Source organism: Prionailurus bengalensis, chromosome C1, assembly GCF_016509475.1.
Source record: "Prionailurus bengalensis isolate Pbe53 chromosome C1, Fcat_Pben_1.1_paternal_pri, whole genome shotgun sequence".
Classification (NCBI taxonomy): Eukaryota; Metazoa; Chordata; class Mammalia; order Carnivora; family Felidae; genus Prionailurus; species Prionailurus bengalensis.
The window spans coordinates 34,671,552-34,687,898 of NC_057345.1; the positions used below are offsets into that span (position 1 = coordinate 34,671,552).

A 16,347-nucleotide genomic window follows, 5' to 3' on the forward strand; every position below is an offset into this window, starting at 1 on the left:
TTTTAATTCATACATGAAATATTTTACTGAATGGGAATCATATCTTTTAATGGAAAGTTATTCTTTTTTAAAAATATTTTTTAACATTTATTTTTGAGAGAGACAGAACATGAGCCAGGGAGGGGCAGAGAGAGAGACACAGAATCTGAAGCAGGCTCCAGGCTCTGAACTGTCAGCACAGAGCCTGACATGGGGCTTGAACCCATGAACCATGAAATCATGACCTGGGCTGAAGTTGGACACTTAACCTAATGAGCCACCCAGGTGCCCCTGGAAATGTATTCTTTAAAAATTGTTAGCTGTTTTAAAATTAAAGGCAAATCAGGAAAATAATGTTTTGGTTCAAGAGTCCCAGGCTCCACGACTCAGACAGTCAGGCGCCGTTATAGCAAAACTTCTTTGAAAAAGTTGTTTACAATGTTTCAGTGTCCCACAGCATCAATTCCTATTCTTTTTTCATGCGCTCCCATCAGGCTTCTCTCTCCTCTGTAGCTGGTTTTGTCAGTCACTGATGACCTCTAACTTGTCAGATACAATAGGTAGTTAGCTGGTTCTTAGCAACATTCAATTCACCTGAATAGTCCCTCTTTTTTTAAATGCTTGTTTGATTTAGAGAGTGGGGGATGGGCGGGAGAGGGAGAGAGAGATTCCCAAGCAGGCTCTACCCTGTCAGCTCAGAGCCTGACTCGGGGTTCAATCTCACGAACCATGAGGGCGTGACCTGGCCTGAGGCAAAATCAAGAGTCAGTGGCTTAACCCACTGAGCCACCCAGGTGCCCTGAAATGTCCCTCTTTTGAATGCATACTTCTCTTGGCTTCTTGAAATATAATTTCCTGACTTACTCCCTACTTCTGTTACTTCTCAGTCTCCTTGCATGAGCTTTCTGTTCTGCTGAATCCTACAGGAGGTCCTCAGGTTTTGTCCCCAGTCCTTCTCTCTAACCAGCTCCCTAATTGGTATCACTCACTCTAATGGCCTCATAACCACCACCTCTGTGCTGATAGCACCCACATTTACATTTACAGCCCTAACCTCTCCATGAGCATTTTTAATAGACACTTCAAAACCAATGTCTAAAATGGAATTCTTGTTTTGGCTGTCTCCAAATCTGCTCCTCTTCTCCTTTTTCCATATTACCAAATGGTACAGTCATCACTTGGTTGCTCAAGCCAATAATCTAGGGGTTATCTTTGATTTCTCTTTTCCTCCCAGCCCTTCACCATTCCAAACCATTACCAAGTCCTGTCCCTTTTAATTGTAGAATATTCTCTAATCACCATCACCCCGCCCCCCCCCCCCCCCCCCCCCAACAAACACTAACAACTTTTTCTTGGAGAGCTCCTTTAGCTTTCTAACTGGTGTCCCTGCTTTGATCTCATTTCCTATAATCCATAAGCCTCAAAGAAACAGAGGATTATTTGTAAAACTTAGATCCTGTCAATTTCCTGTTTAAATTCCTTCAGTAGCTTCCCATCACACTTTGAATAAAGTTCAAACTGCTGTCCATGGTCTCTAAGACCATCCCCATCATGTCATCCCACTCTCTCCTTTGCTCACGTGGTGGAGATTGCCTGGCCCCTTTGCGTTTCCTCTAGCATGCCAAGCTCTTTCTTGCCTCAGATCCTTCCAATTTTCCTATGGGGAGGTTCCTTTCAGGCACTTAGTTCTCAGCTCACATTTTCCTATTTTGTTTTCTCTGTGGCACTCAACACCAAAGAAAATTCTATTAACTATTGGCTTTACTATATTCGTTTGTCTGCCCTTTTTGGATGAAAATTCCTTCAGAGCAAAGACCCTTGGTTCTGTCTTGTTTGCCATTGCATCCCCAGTCCCCCCAAACAGTGCCTACACACAGGAGGTACTCCGTAAGTCTGCTGGAATGAAGACACCGTGCCACGGAGCTCCCGGTATTCGTTTTGTACACGCAACAGACAGGGATACCTGGTCTACAGCAGAGAAGGTCCAGGCCTCCAGGAGCTTGTATCAAGAACCCTGACCTGGTGGGGAGTGGGGTGGAGGCTCTCCTGTCTCCTACACCCCTATCTGCCTCTGCCTCCAGCATCCTTCCTTGGTTTTTCCACTCTTGAGACTCCACAGGCCTGGAGTCTGAAACCTCGGTGTCCTTATCCCTACTTGGGCTAAACAGAGATGTTCAGACCGAAGGGTGGATGGGGGAAGTAGGGTGAGGCAGACATAAGATACAAGATATAGTGAAGGTCTGAGGTCCCCGGGGAAGGACCCAGGTGCCTGCTGGGGCGGGGTGGGGCAGCGGCTGAAGGGTGGGTCGGTGGGTGAGCCCCTTGGCTCCGCCCCCCCGGCACCGTGGTAGGTAGAAGCTGAGCGCGGTGATTGTGATTGTGGCGTGGTGGTGTGAGGACACCCGACCTGTGACCCCGAGGCGTCGCGTGTCAGCTGTCCTCTGGTGCGGGTCTGGACCCGCACACAGTCCTGATGTGCAGCCGATCCCAGGCTGAAATGGAGCAGGAGGCGGAGAGGCTGAGCCAGTGGCAGGAGGCTCAGCACCAGCTCGTGCAGGTGAGTCCAGAAGTCAGCACCAGGGCCGGCGTGGGGGTTGGGGGGGGGGGGGTGGGATGGATGCAGGCTGGCGGTGGAGGGAAGCACATATCTGGGGCATTAGAAGTATGAGGGATGGAGTTGGGAAGGGGGTGGGGATGGGAGATCGAGGACACAAATCATGTGTCATTTATGCAATTAATATCCATCAAGCATTAGCACCTCTGCTGGGAGCTGGGGGGTTAAAAAAAAGGTCCAGGTAACTCGTGTGGAGGGACTTGAGTATCCAGGAAAGAAGACAAAGTTAGGAAGTCAGCGGGGAGCAGGCAGGGAGGAAAAAATTACTACGTGGCAATACTTTGCCAAGGCCCTGGGAATACAATGGTGAGCTCACTATAAGATATTATACCATTTTATTAATAAATCGCTGAATGATTGCAAGTGTACAAATTACTATGAAGAAGAACAGGTGCCACAGGAGCAAATAGCAGAGGTGTTTGAGTTGATTTAGGAGGTTGAGAAGACAGCTGAGGATTTGGTTTGGGACTGAGAAACTGGTTAGGTCAAGGGTTTGCAGGGCCTGAGACCAGAGACAGTATGCCTCTATGTTGGAGGAAATGAAAGATGGACAGAGACCAAGGCCAAGAGAGTGATGAGAGCATGGCCCAAGGGGAGGGAGGCAGGGATTCCCCGACCTTACTGAGATCATGCAGGGGGCTTCAGCCAGTAGGAAGCCACTGAGGATTTTAAATGTGATCAGTTATGATTAGATTTACATTTTGTATAGAGTGCCCTGGTGGAGATGGGGGAATTCAAGGCAATAGTTAGAAAGGTATTGGGATAATCCAAGTGAGAACTAAAATGGCAGCCTAACTAGGGAGGTGAGAGTGGAGACAGACAAAACCAAATAGATCCTGGACATATTTTGGAGGTAGACACTGCAGGAATTGGTAATTACTTAGACCTAGGTGGTGAAGGAGCCATCCAGCACACCTTACCAGGTTTCTGGCTTGCATGGTGGGCAACAATAGGGACATTTTCTGAGAGAGCAAAGGATGGGAGGGAACCAGCTTGTCTTGTTGTTGTTTTTAAACCCCTTTGGTTGGGTGAGTGGAATGAATGGGAGTTTTAGATACAGTCTGTTGAAGTGCCTTTGGGCTATCCAAATGGACTGAGCATTGGGCAGCTGGAAGATTCAGGAGAAGTCTGCCCTGGAGCTACTGGGTTAAGAATAAATGGAATATAAACCAAGATGGATCATAAGCCTGAGAAAGATTGACTAGAAATTTGTAGGTGAGGGAAACCAGTAGAAGAGATGGAGGAGGAGGGAGGGCCAGGGAGGAGGGAAGGAGAAAAATCCAGCAAGTGTGACAATGTGTTCTTGAGTCCAAGGAAGGAAAACATTTCAAGAAGAGTATGGCCAGTAGTCTCAGGAGCTCCTGAGAGGCCAAACAAGAAGGGATCTGACAAGTGTTTGGACTTAGTAGAGACAATGAAGGTCATCAATGACCTTTATGAAAGCTGTTTCTGTGGTGAGATGGGGGCCATATGGAATTTGGGAATAATAAAGCAAGGTAGTGATAAAGGCGTATTTTTTAGACATCTCCAAAGAAGTTTGCCTGTGAAGGATCAGGAAAATGAAAGAGGGCCATCACTGAGAGGGAGGAAAAAGGGGCTGGGCACCCCAGAAATACTCATCCAATAGACAGTGATCCGGGGCCTATTATGTGCCTACTTTATGCTAGTTGCATATAGTGGTAAATAAAACAAGATAGGATCTCCTCAGCCCTTCTAGAGGCAAAAAAAATTATTTTCAGGGCACCTGTGTGGCTCAGTCAGTTGAGCGTCTGAATCTTTAAAAAAAAATTTTTTTTTAAATGTTTTTATTTTTGAGACAGAGACAGAGCATGAACAGGGGAGGGTCAGAGAGAGGAAGACAGAATCCAAAGCAGGCTCCAGGCTCTGAGCTGTCAGCACAGAGCCGGACACAGGGCTCAAACTCATGGACTCAGAGATCATGACCTGAGCTGAAGTCGGACGCTTAACCAACTAAGCCACCCAGGCGCCCCGAGTGTCTGACTCTTGATCTCCACTCAGGTCATGGTCTCACAGTTTGTGTGTTTGAGCCCCTTATTAGGCTCTGATCTGACAGCATGCAGCCCGCTTGTGTTTCTCTCTCTCCCTCTCTTTGCCCTTCTCCTTCTGTCATGTGCACTCTCTCTATTTCTCAAAAATAAATATTTTAAAAGAATAAAAAAATGTTTTCTTCCACAGTCAAAACATTTTCAAAACTACCAAAATTTATAATTTCTTAATATCATCTTGAATGTAATTCTTGTTCAAATTCCCCTAAAACTTGTTCAAGTTCTCCCTAAAATGTCCTTAATGCTAATATGTCCAAACCAGGATCCAATTTAAGACCACACACTGCGTCTAGTTGTTACATCTCTTGAGTTTCTTTGAAATTAGAATAGTTTTCTTTTTTCCTGACTGGCTTTCCATTTTTCACAATCCTAATTTTGTTTTATAGACAAAATCCTTCTTCTGGATTTATCAGATTGTTTTCTCATGGTATAATTTAGTTTGATATCCTATCTCTTGTATCACCTCTAAATTGGAGATAGACCTTAAAGTTTAATTGCATTCCTGATTTTTGGTGAGAATGTCTCAAAGATACAATGGGCTCCATCCTCATCAGGAGACATATCGGGCTTCCCCACATCGGGGGGGATGCTAGAATTAAGGTAGTGAAAAGCCTGGTTGATCTCATCTCTCTTTTCAAACTTAACATTTAGCCTTGTGGTCAGAAAGTAATCCATGTTATATGTTTCCTCGGATACATCCAAATGTCCAGTTCCCCACCAATCATCCACCTAATGGTGTCAACCAAATATTAATTTTTCCTTAAAAGTTTCATTAAGGGTTGTAAAATAATTTCCATTCCCACCATTCCTTCTACATTCATTAGTGTGCGTTCTTCTGTAAAATAGGATTTTTCTTAAACCCCTGGGCTCTTTTTTTCGGTGATTTTGAAGACGTTTCCTCCCGGAAAGATAATAAATGATTAATTCTTTCACTTCAATTCACGATGTTCAAAGCTTCTGTTAAAACCAACAGTCAGGGGCGCCTGGGTGGCGCAGTCGGTTAAGCGTCCGACTTCAGCCAGGTCACGATCTCGTGGTCCGTGAGTTCGAGCCCCGCGTCGGGCTCTGGGCTGATGGCTCAGAGCCTGGAGCCTGTTTCCGATTCTGTGTCTCCCTCTCTCTCTGCCCCTCGCCCGTTCATGCTCTGTCTCTCTCTGTCCCAAAAATAAATAAACGTTGAAAAAAAATTAAAAAAAAAAAACAAAAAAAAACCAACAGTCATTATTCTTGATTCTCAAACTGTCACAAATTTGGCCAGTGGGAACCCCTTCTGTGTCCTTTTTTAGACATTTAAAAAAAGGGTGGTAAAATCTACATCCATGTTTAAGTGTATAGTTAGTGGCATTAATCATATTCATGTTACTGTGCACCCATCACCACTATTAATCTCCACAGCTTTTTTCAGCTTCCCAAACGGAAGCTCTTTAACCAATAAAAAGTAGCTTCCTAATTCCATCCCCCATCCCCACCCCAAATCCCTACCAGGCCACCACCATTCTACTTTGTCTCTTGGAGAGCTCTGAATCCTAACCACTAGACCACCAGGTTGTTTCTTTGATTTTTGACTTCCTTAAATACCTCATATAAATGGAATCATACATTCTTTGTCCTTTTGTGACTAGCTTATTTTACTTAGCTTAATGTCTCACAGGCTCATTTGTGTTGATTTCCTTTTTTTTTCTTTTTTGTAAATGTTTTTTATTTTGAGAAAGACTGTGTGCACGCAGGCCCTCGTGAGCTGGGGAGGGGCAGAGAAGGAGAGAGAATCCCAAGCAGGCTTCTCACTGTCAGCGCAGAGCCCTATTGCTGGCTCGATCCCACAACCGTGAGATGATATTGACCTGAGGTGATAACCCACGGAGCAACCCAGGCACCCCTCCTTTTTTTAAGGCTGAATAATATTCCAATGTATGTGTATGCCACATTTTGTTGATCCATTCATCTGTAAATGGATGCTTGGTTTGCTTCCACGTTTTGGCTACTGTGAATGATGGTGCTCTGGACATGGGTGTACAAATATTTATTTCGGTCCTTGCTTTCAGTTCTTGTAGGTATATACCAGAAGTGGAGTTGTTGCATCACATGGTAATTTTATGTTTAATTTGTTGAGGGAATGTCATACTGGTTTCCACAGTGGCTGCACCATTTTACATTCCTACCATCGGTGTGCGAGGATTCCAATTTCTCCATATCTTGCCAACACTTTGGGTGTGGTTTTATGTTTTTGTTTTGATAAAAATCATTTTAAATGGGTGTGAAGTGATATCACATTGTGGATTTGATTTGCATTTCCCTAATGATTAGTTATGTTGAGCATCTTTCATTTGTTTATTACCCATTTGTTTATCTTTGGAGAAAAGTCTAGTTAAGTCCTTTGCCCATTTTTGAATTGGGTTGTTTCTATGCTAAGTTTTAGGAGCTCTCCATCTTTTCTGGATAAAGTCTCTATTAGATATGTGATTTGTGGGGTGCCTGGGTGGCTCAGGTGGTTAAGCGTCAGACTTTGGCTCAGGTCATGATCTCGAGGTCCATGAGTTCAAGCCCCGCCATTGGGCTCTGTGCTGACAGCTCAAAGCCTGGAGACTGCTTTAGATTCTGTGTCTCCCTCTCTCTCAGCCCCTCTCCTGTTTGCACTCTGTCTCTTTCTCAAAAATAAATAAATGTTAAAAAATTTATTAAAAAAAAGATATGTGATTTAAAAATGTTTTATCCCATTCTGTGGGTTGCCTTTATACTCTGTTGGTGGTGTCTTTTGATGCACAAAAGGTTTTAATTTGATGAAGCCCAACTTGATCTCTCTTTTTCTTTTGTTGCCAGTGCCTTTAGTGTTATATCCGAAGAATCATTGCCAGATCCATTGTTATGAAGCTTTTCTCCTATGTTTTCTTCTAAGAGTTTTAGTTTAGCTCCAACGTTTAGTCTTTCACCCATTTTGAATTGTTGATTGTGGTATTAAGGGCCCTTCATTCTTTTGCATGTGGATATCCAGTTATACCAGCACCCTTTATTGAAAAGGCTGCCCTTTCCCCCATTAAATGGTCTTGGCACCCTTATTGAAAATCATTTGACCATATGGGTAAGGGTTTTCTCTGGGCTCTATTCCTTTCTGTTGGTGAATAAGTCTATGCTTAATGCCAATATCACATTTGTTCTTGTTTTTGTTTTTTACTTTTTTTAAGTTTATTTAAGTTTATTATGAGAGAGAGAGAGAGCACGTGTGTGTGTGTGTGTGTGTGTGTGTGTGTGTACATGTGTGTACGTAAGCAGGGAAGGAACAGAGAGAGAGGGAGACAGAATCCCAAACAGTCTCCACACTGTCAGCCTGGAGCCCAGACTCTGGGTTTAATCTCACAACCGTGAGATCATGACTTGAGACAAAATCAAGATTCGGACACTTAACCTACTGAGCCACCCAGGTGCACCAATGCCAAGAATACACTGTTTTGATGCCTTGTAGCTTTGCAGTAAATTTTGAATCAGGAAGTGTAAATTCTCCAATTTTGTTCTTTTTCAAAGATTGCTTTTGGCTTTTTGGGGTTCCTTGAAGTTCCATATGACTTTTAGTGGGTAGATTTTTCTATTCTTGCAAAAAATGGGATTTTGTAAGGATTCTATGGAATCTGTAGATTGCTTTGGGTAGCATTGACTTCATAACTAAAAGTCCTCCAATCCACGAACATTAAGGTGTTTCTCCGTTATGTTTTTAATTTATTTCAACAATGTTTTTTGTAGTTTTCAGTGATTAAGTTAATCTTCTTAGCTATTTCTAAGTATTTCTTTTTGATGCTATTGTAAATTGAATTGTTTTTCTAATTTTTTTTTTACAGATAGTTCATTGTCAGTGTATAGAAACAACTGATTTTTGTGTGTTGAATTTGAATCCTGCTACTTTTGCTGAATTTGTTTATTAGTTCTAACAGGTGTGCGTGTAATCTTTAGAATTTTCTACATGTAAGACTGTATGATCTGGGAGCAGATAGTTTTACTTTTCCAATATGGATGCCTTTACTTCTTAAAAAAATTTTTTTTAACGTTTATTTGTTTTTGAGACAGAAAGACAGAGCATGAACAGGGGAGGGTCAGAGAGAGAGGGAGACACAGAATCTGAAACAGGCTTCAGGCTCTGAGCTGTCAGCACAGAGCCCGACGCTCACAGACCGCGAGATCATGACCTGAGCCGAAGTCGGACGCTTAACCGACTGGGCCACCAGGCACCCCTGGATGCCTTTACTTCCTATGTAATTGTTCTGGTTAGAACTTCCAATACAATGTTAAATAAAAGTGGTAAAAACAGCCATCCTTGTTGTCTTGATCTTAAAGGAAGAGCCTTCAATCCTTCATCATGAGTATGATTCTAGCTGTGGGCTTTTCATAAATGCCTATATCAAGTTGAAAGTTCCTTTCTATTCGTTTTTTGAGAGTTTTTTTTAATTATGAAAGTTATTGGATTGTTTCAAGTGCTTTTTCTGCTTTTTCCCCCTCTATTTTACTTTGATTTTCAGATGTTGAATCAGCCTTGCATTCTTGGGACAAATCCTATTTGGTCATGTGGTATACTTTGCTTAATATGCTGGTGGATTTGGTTTGCTAATTTTTTGAGGATTTTTTTTTTTTGGAGAGGGTATCCATCTTCATAAAAGATGTTGCTCTATTGTTTGCTTTACTTGTGTGATGTGTTTATCTGGCTGTGGTATCAAGGCATGCTAGAACGAGTTAGCAAGTATTCTCTCCTCTTCAATTTTTTTGGAAGAATTTGAGAAGCATTTATATTATTTAAATGTTTAGAATTCACCACGAAGCCATCAAGTTCAGGGTTTTTCTTTGTCCTGGAGGCTTTTGATTGCCGACTCGGTCTCTTTTACTAGTCACAGGTCTGTACAGATTTTCTTTCTCTTCATGATTCAGTGTTGGTAGGTTTTGTCTTTTTGGGAATTTATGTATTTCATTTAGGTTATCCAAACTGTTGGCATAAAGTTGTTCATAGTGCTCTTATAATCTTTTTCATTTCTGTAAAATTGATAGTAATGTCCTCACATATTTTTCTTGGTCAATCTAGCTAAAGGTTTTGCAATTTTGTTACTCTCTCCAAAGAACTAACTTTTGGTTTCTTTGATATTTTTCTACTATTTTCTTCCTTATACCAGCTTTAGGGTTAGTTTGTTCTTTTTCTAGTTCCTTAAGGTGTAAAGTTAGGTTGTTCATTTGAGTTTTTTTTTTTTTTAATTATAAGCATTTATAATGCTTATTTTTATTTTTTAAATATTTAAAAAATTTTAAAAATATTTATTTATTTTTGAGAGAGAGAGCATGTGAACAGAGGAGGGGCAGAGAGAGGGAAACAGAGGATCCAAGAAGGTTCTTTGCTGGCAGCACAGAGCCCAATGCGGGGCTCTAATTCACGAACTGTGAGGTCATGACCTGAGCCAAAGTCAGACGCTTAACTGACTAAGCCACCCATGCATCCCCAAATTCCCTTTTTAAGAGGGACATTGTATAGAATATTTCCTATTTAAATTCAGCATTATTTTTACTTCTCTGATTTTTATAATAGAATTTTTCATTTTCTGAAAATCCTGATTGCTCACAATATTGTTTTAAAGCGATTTTATCATGGAAAGTAACACTCAAACAGAAAAGTGCATTTAAGTAAGTGTACAGCTTAATGAATTATTACAAAGTGAAGACCTCTGAAACATTGCCATCACCATAGCAGCTCCTCCAATGCCCCTTATCATTGTCTCCTCCCTCCCCTCTAATATAACTTGTAGCCCATTATCTGTACATAACTTCTTTGAATTCCTCTATTTCTGCTCTGTGATGTTTCTGTAATTGGTGTAAAAGCTGAAATTGCTTTCTTAAATTTGCTTTCTTTGTGTGTGTGTGTGTGTGTGTGTGTGTGTGTGTGTTTGAATGTTGCTCATTTTTCCTTGCTGTGTGGCAATATTTTTTCTGGTGATTTTTTTCTTTTTGAGAAATTACAATCATTAATTTCTGTTTTGGTGTTTAAGTGTCTTTTATGGATACTGTATTTTTTACTTATGCGTTGGTTTTCATATTTGAATGGATTGGTCTTTTCTGGACTGTTCCAGTGGATGAATAGATGGGAGATGGTGGGGTTGCTTTTCCAGTTTCTCAGCTCAAGAACTATCTCTAATGCTATGGTAATGGGCAGCTTTAAAAAATTATGATTCTTGGATCCTGTCCTGTTTCTACCACCATTATCTTCCTTTCTTTCCTTCATACCAGTTAGTCACCAAGGAATACTGCCTCGGACTTCCAAGCCAGTCCCCCACCATTGTTAAAAGTCTGCCTCTTTTCCTTCCTTCCTCCAATGCTTGATCTCAGACTTGTCCACAGCAGTTCCAATTCAAGTGAGACCCTCTTCTGTAGGTAAATATTTGCAGATGGTTTCTAAGTTGTGCTACAGCCATGACCCATCTGAAACTTTGTGGGTTTCTTTAAAAAAAATTTTTTTTAATGTTTATTTATTCTTGAAAGAGAGACAGTGCGAGTAGGAGAGAGGCAGAGAGAGAGGGAGACACAGAATCTGAAACAGGCTCCAGGCTCTGAGCTGTCAGCACAGAGCATGACACAGGGCTGGAACCCATGAACTGTGAGATCATGACCTGAGCGGAAGTCGGACACTCAACCGCTTAACGGACTGAGCCACCCAGGCGCTCCTGTGTTTTTCTAATTATGCTGATTTTGGATGTTCTTTCACCCTCACACTTAAATATAATCTTTGAGGGTTTTCTCAGTTTTGCTGAAGGTATAGGTTGTGGAATATTTTATTTGCTTTCTTTGTTGCTTTTCATGAGATAAACAAAAACATGCCAAGGAAAAAAAAAATGGCATGAGGCACATCTAGGCTTCCACTGTGCTCCCATCAGCCAGACCTGCATCTCAGAAAGCCCAAACTGGAGAATGGCTTGGAGGCAGGATAATCCAGGCAAGAGATATTGGAGGCCTGGATGAGGGTGGGAAGGAGGGACAGTGGAACTGGAATTTGAACTAGAGTGAATTTCACCTGACTCTCTCTCTCTTCAAGGATACTGAGAAGTCCATGTCCATCTTGAACACGTCTCCATCTCCTGGAAGCAGTGGAGTGGACGCCTCTTGGAATGACGGCCCATCAGGCACTCAACACTTCCCTCAGTGCACACAGCTGGAGAGGATCCCCTTGGCCTTGACTGAGGCACCCAGGCAGAATGCAAGTGATATGGGACAACAGTTCAGTATGTTGTTGCCAGAGCATGGCGTGAGCTACTGCTCCCAAGTGATTCACACTCCTTCCCAGATGATTTACTGTGAGGGGATGTCTCCCTCCCAGCCAGGAATGATGATTTTCAAAAGGTCCCAGATGATGGCCTTAGGAGAACCCAGTATTCCAGGGATGGCCATGAACTTTTGTAGGAATCTAAGGATGCCCTCCAGTGGTCTGCCAGTCTCAGCTCCCAATGGAATCTCAATGATGTCCCACATCAATGCACCCACAATTTCTTATTCTGGCCCACCAACGGTACCTTCTAATAGAGACTCTTTAACACCTAAAATGGTATTGGCCCCAACCATGTCTTCTACTGAGGCTCAGGCAATGCTCCCTTCTTTGGCTCAGATGTCACCCCCTAGAGATCCCCATGATTTTAGGATGCGCCCAGCTGGGTCCCCATCATTGCAGGCTTTAAAATCCCAGTACTCTCTCATGAGCCAGCCAGCCTCCCCAGAAGACGCCTTCCTATCCAAGCAGCCCATACAAGCTCCACAGCGAGCGGAGCGGAACTCCAGGGCCCAGGAAAGGGCTCCCAGGAGATCCCCAGTTTCAAGGCCTTACTCCTGCCAATATGAGAACTGTGGAAAAGCTTATACTAAGCACTCCCACCTCGTGAGTCACCAACGCAAACACACAGGTGAATGAAGTGTCAGATAGGAGGGGTAGGGTTGGGTGGGGTGGAGGAGTCTCTGGGCTTTAGATTTGTGCTGGACCACTGGTTTGTAATGCCTTGAGGTTAGCTTGTCATCCTTCAAGTTTGGAGTCAAGCTATATTGGCCCCACCAATTTGCTTTCCCATGGTCCAGTGTAACTGTGTCAAGATCATGGGGACTACTGATGGTGTTGTCTCCTCATTACTTTCCTATGGTTTTCTTTTGGTTTCTCAGCCTTGACTGCTCTTCCTCATAGAGTGAGACTCCTTCCTATGCACCTGCTGACCTATCATTAAACTTAATTTCTTCTGTCCCTTGTCACCCCCTCCCCCCAGGTGAGAGGCCTTATAAATGCATGTGGGAAGGCTGTACATGGTCTTTCTTCCGTTCTGATGAGCTTGGACGACATATGAGGATACACACCAGATATCGACCATATAGATGTGATCAGTGCAGCCGACAGTTCATGAGATCTGACCATCTCAGGCAACACCAAAGGACTCATCTGCGGGTGCCAGGATCCCCAGACCCACCGACGAACAATGGGAAAATGGCTGGTCCTCCTGCTCCTGTTCTTTAGGTCAATCTCTCTCTTTATTTTAGCTTCTCCCAGATCCTGCCTGCCTCTGACCAGCTAGTCTCTGGAAGGTGTAGGCTTAGATGAAGACAGAGAAAGATTATGAAGTGGTGTTAAAGCCTATATGAATTCTGGACCCAATCAGAGGCTTCTCAAAAACCGTCTTGCATGCCCTCACCTCTCTGGGGCCACCTACTTTTCCCAAGTTTAGCCTCATGGGAAGATGGAGGAAAGTAGAAATTGGAAGCTTTATAAGAAAGCTCTTTATCTTATATCACTCCCCAGCTTAAAACCCTTTAGTGACTCTCTTGCCTGCTATGTAAAATCCAACTTCCTTATCTTGGTCTTCTATAGTTTCCAGAGCCAGACTATGCTCAAATCCTGAATTTACCGTCTACTAGCCATGTGACCTTGGGAAAGGTCCTTGATCACTTTACCATGTTTCCTCTTCTGGTAAATGAGAAAAACAGTATTGGACTGCTTGGGACACTTATGTACAGAATCACATTCTCTCTGGTATTCATCAGCCATAAGCCCAGAGATTGTCTTGTCCTACAGCTTCCAGACTTGCATGGAATGTCCCACTGCAGGACATGGGATCTGGCATCTCAAATTGCCATTAACAACCCAGAAGTGTGCGGGAGTTAATGCTCTTGGAATAACATTTGACTAATGGAAGATGGGAGAGAGTCAGGCAGATAAATTCCTTCTTCCCTCCCTTTCCTCAATTGCCACAAGGCATTCTTTCCCCAAAATGTACAGCCAATGGGGAGACCTCCCATGTAGCCAATGGACACACCTATGGTGTTTCCTCAAGGCTTGTCATGAAGCAGGACCCAACTGCTATCAATGTGCATTACCACTAGTTCTCCCTGCCTTGCTTCCCTTTACTTAGTGCCCGGGGTTTGCAGTTCTCAAATAAAACATCAGCACTTAGTTCTTGTTTTAGGCTCTGTTTTCTGGGTGACTTGGGGGTGGAGGACATTAGACTGGGGCAGAGAAGGAAGAGCCCTATTGTAACTTCCCCTCCTCCCTTCACTGAGCCCAGGTACGTGGACTACCAAATACCAGGTATTAAAGGCCCTGTCCTACCTCATTCTTCCCCTAGGGCTGAGAGCATAATGACTCTCCTGGATACTCAGATAGTTTTGAACCTCTGTTTCTGGACTTCTCAGCTAGCCATTACACTGACCAGCAAGCTAATAAAAAGGAACTTGCCCAAACTCTCTGGTGGCAGAACTGGGATCCCAACCAGAATCTCTCTACTCTAGAGATGATACCTTCTGCTGATATTGCCAAGCACTTCCAGGAGATGGCCACAGAAAGATGAATCAGGTCCAGTTCCTGTGGCCAAGGGGCCATCTTGCTCTAGGGCAGAGAAGTCCACCTAAGTGAGGTGGCCATGGAGAGGGGGAGCACCTAAAGGAGAGGATCAGAAAGGCTATCTGGGGGAGGTGACCCTTGAGCTCAGGGAGTATATGTAACATCTAGTAATCCCTATTGTTGTAATAAATTAAGCAGGTGAATGAAGAGGAAAGAATTCCAGACAGAATGCTGGACCAACACAACCGCTCAGAGGAGAGTCAACCTGCAAGCTTCCATTCATTTGACCAATGTTCTTTGAGCCCACTACAAAGAGCATCACAGCTGTGGGGACTCATGGTGAGGGGCACAGAGTCAATGGAAGGGTGTGTCGGGGAAGAAAGACTTCTCAAAGAGGTGCCTGAGTCAGACCCGAAGAGCTTGTGGAGGTTAGCTAACCTCCCATTTCCTGGACATCTACCCTTGGCCATGCCCTGTGTTGGACACTAAGGACTCAGAGCATGACAGTGCCTTGCAGTGGAGCATAAAAACCACAGATAAACATTCTGAAATCACTTAATGTTGCCATGGAGAGGAGCCAAACCTCTGTGGGCTCAAATTTATCTGGGCATTGTGGAAGTCCCACAGATTTGGTGTCACCTGTCACCCCCATCCCCACCCTGACCCCTTCCTGCATGGCCACCTTGGTCTGTTCCCCTAATGGCCCCAGCATACCTGGTCTAGGCATCCAGGTGCCCTCTACCCAAACTCTGAGTGAGGGGAGTAGGCATGATAAATAAGGGCAGGGGGGTGCTTGTTTGTGCCGCAATGACTTACCCCAGGTCTCAAGTGCCTGAAATCTCTTAAATTCCCACCTAGGCACTAGGTCCCTTCTGTGAAGTGGAACATCTCAAGCTCAACGGGCCAGGGCTGGTCTCCATACCCTGCCCCACCTGGCTTACACTTATCCCTGCCGGTAAGGTCAGCAGGCGAGATTGCTTGTTGGGCCTCAAGAGAGAGAGGTCTGTTGATGACCTATCACTCTCATCAAGGAATGGAACTGAGAGGAGCCAGAGTGGGCAGGGGTGTGCCACATACACTACATTGGTGGGCAAAACAGGTTCCTGCCCCTGTGGAGGTCACAATCTAGTGGAGGAAGGACATAGAAGTGTATGGAATGCGGTGAGGACAAATATCAGGGACTTGCTGTAATAGGACAAGGGGACTCCCTAAGGAAATGTGGTTTGAGCTCAGAGGTAAGGACTAACTGGGAGATAGGCAGGTAAGGAGGTGAGGAGGTGACTGGAGGAGAAAATTCAGTCTATCTTTTATTTAGAGGTTACCTTATGGCGAGCCTTGGCTAAGCCTGTCTTGGTATTATCTTATTCAACACTGGGCAGCATAGTGGGTGGGGTAAAGACCTTGTGGGCTCCCAAATAAGAAGTAGATTTTGAATCCTGCCTCTGCCATTTCCTGGCTGTGTGGCCTTGGGGAAGTTATTTATCTCTGCACCAGACAGCAAGGGGCAAGATTCAAGCTAAGGAGGATTCAAGGGGACACCTTCAAGCTAAGGAGAGAATTAATTACATTGAAAAGGTTTCTTCTGCTTAAGGGAGAGGGAGTGATTTCAGTGTTCCAGGTGAGAGTGGAAGGTGCTTGGGCAGGGTGTGGCAGTGTGGCTGGAGAGTAGCAGAAAGATTTGCGATAAAATCAACCTAGGTGATAGCTGGATCAAGGATGACTCCTGGTTTATAGCTTTTGTTATAAGTGACACAGAAGGAGAATGGATGAAATTCATTTCATTTATTTTTCTATTTTTAAATTGTTGATGTCTCATGCAAAAAATAGTTTGCTTATATAATTTAAAGTAATAACTTATTTGCCCT

At 43.7% G+C, this 16,347-nt stretch overlaps 1 protein-coding gene across 2 annotated transcripts; it reads left to right on the forward strand.

Annotated features, from left to right (window-relative positions):
- The first annotated feature begins 2,378 nt into the window (after positions 1–2,378).
- On the forward strand, positions 2,379–14,095 carry KLF17 (Kruppel like factor 17). 2 transcript variants are annotated; one of them, XM_043573403.1, is made up of 4 exons: positions 2,379–2,536; positions 10,906–11,030; positions 11,708–12,566; positions 12,918–14,095. In XM_043573403.1, exons 3-4 carry the CDS (start codon positions 11,723–11,725, stop codon positions 13,160–13,162), a joined length of 1,089 nt encoding a protein of 362 aa, XP_043429338.1. In that variant the 5' UTR covers positions 2,379–2,536; positions 10,906–11,030; positions 11,708–11,722; the 3' UTR covers positions 13,163–14,095. The 2 variants fall into 2 exon arrangements, with proteins under 2 accessions (XP_043429338.1, XP_043429339.1); XM_043573404.1 differs by lacking the exon at positions 10,906–11,030.
- Positions 14,096–16,347: the final 2,252 nt, after the last annotated feature.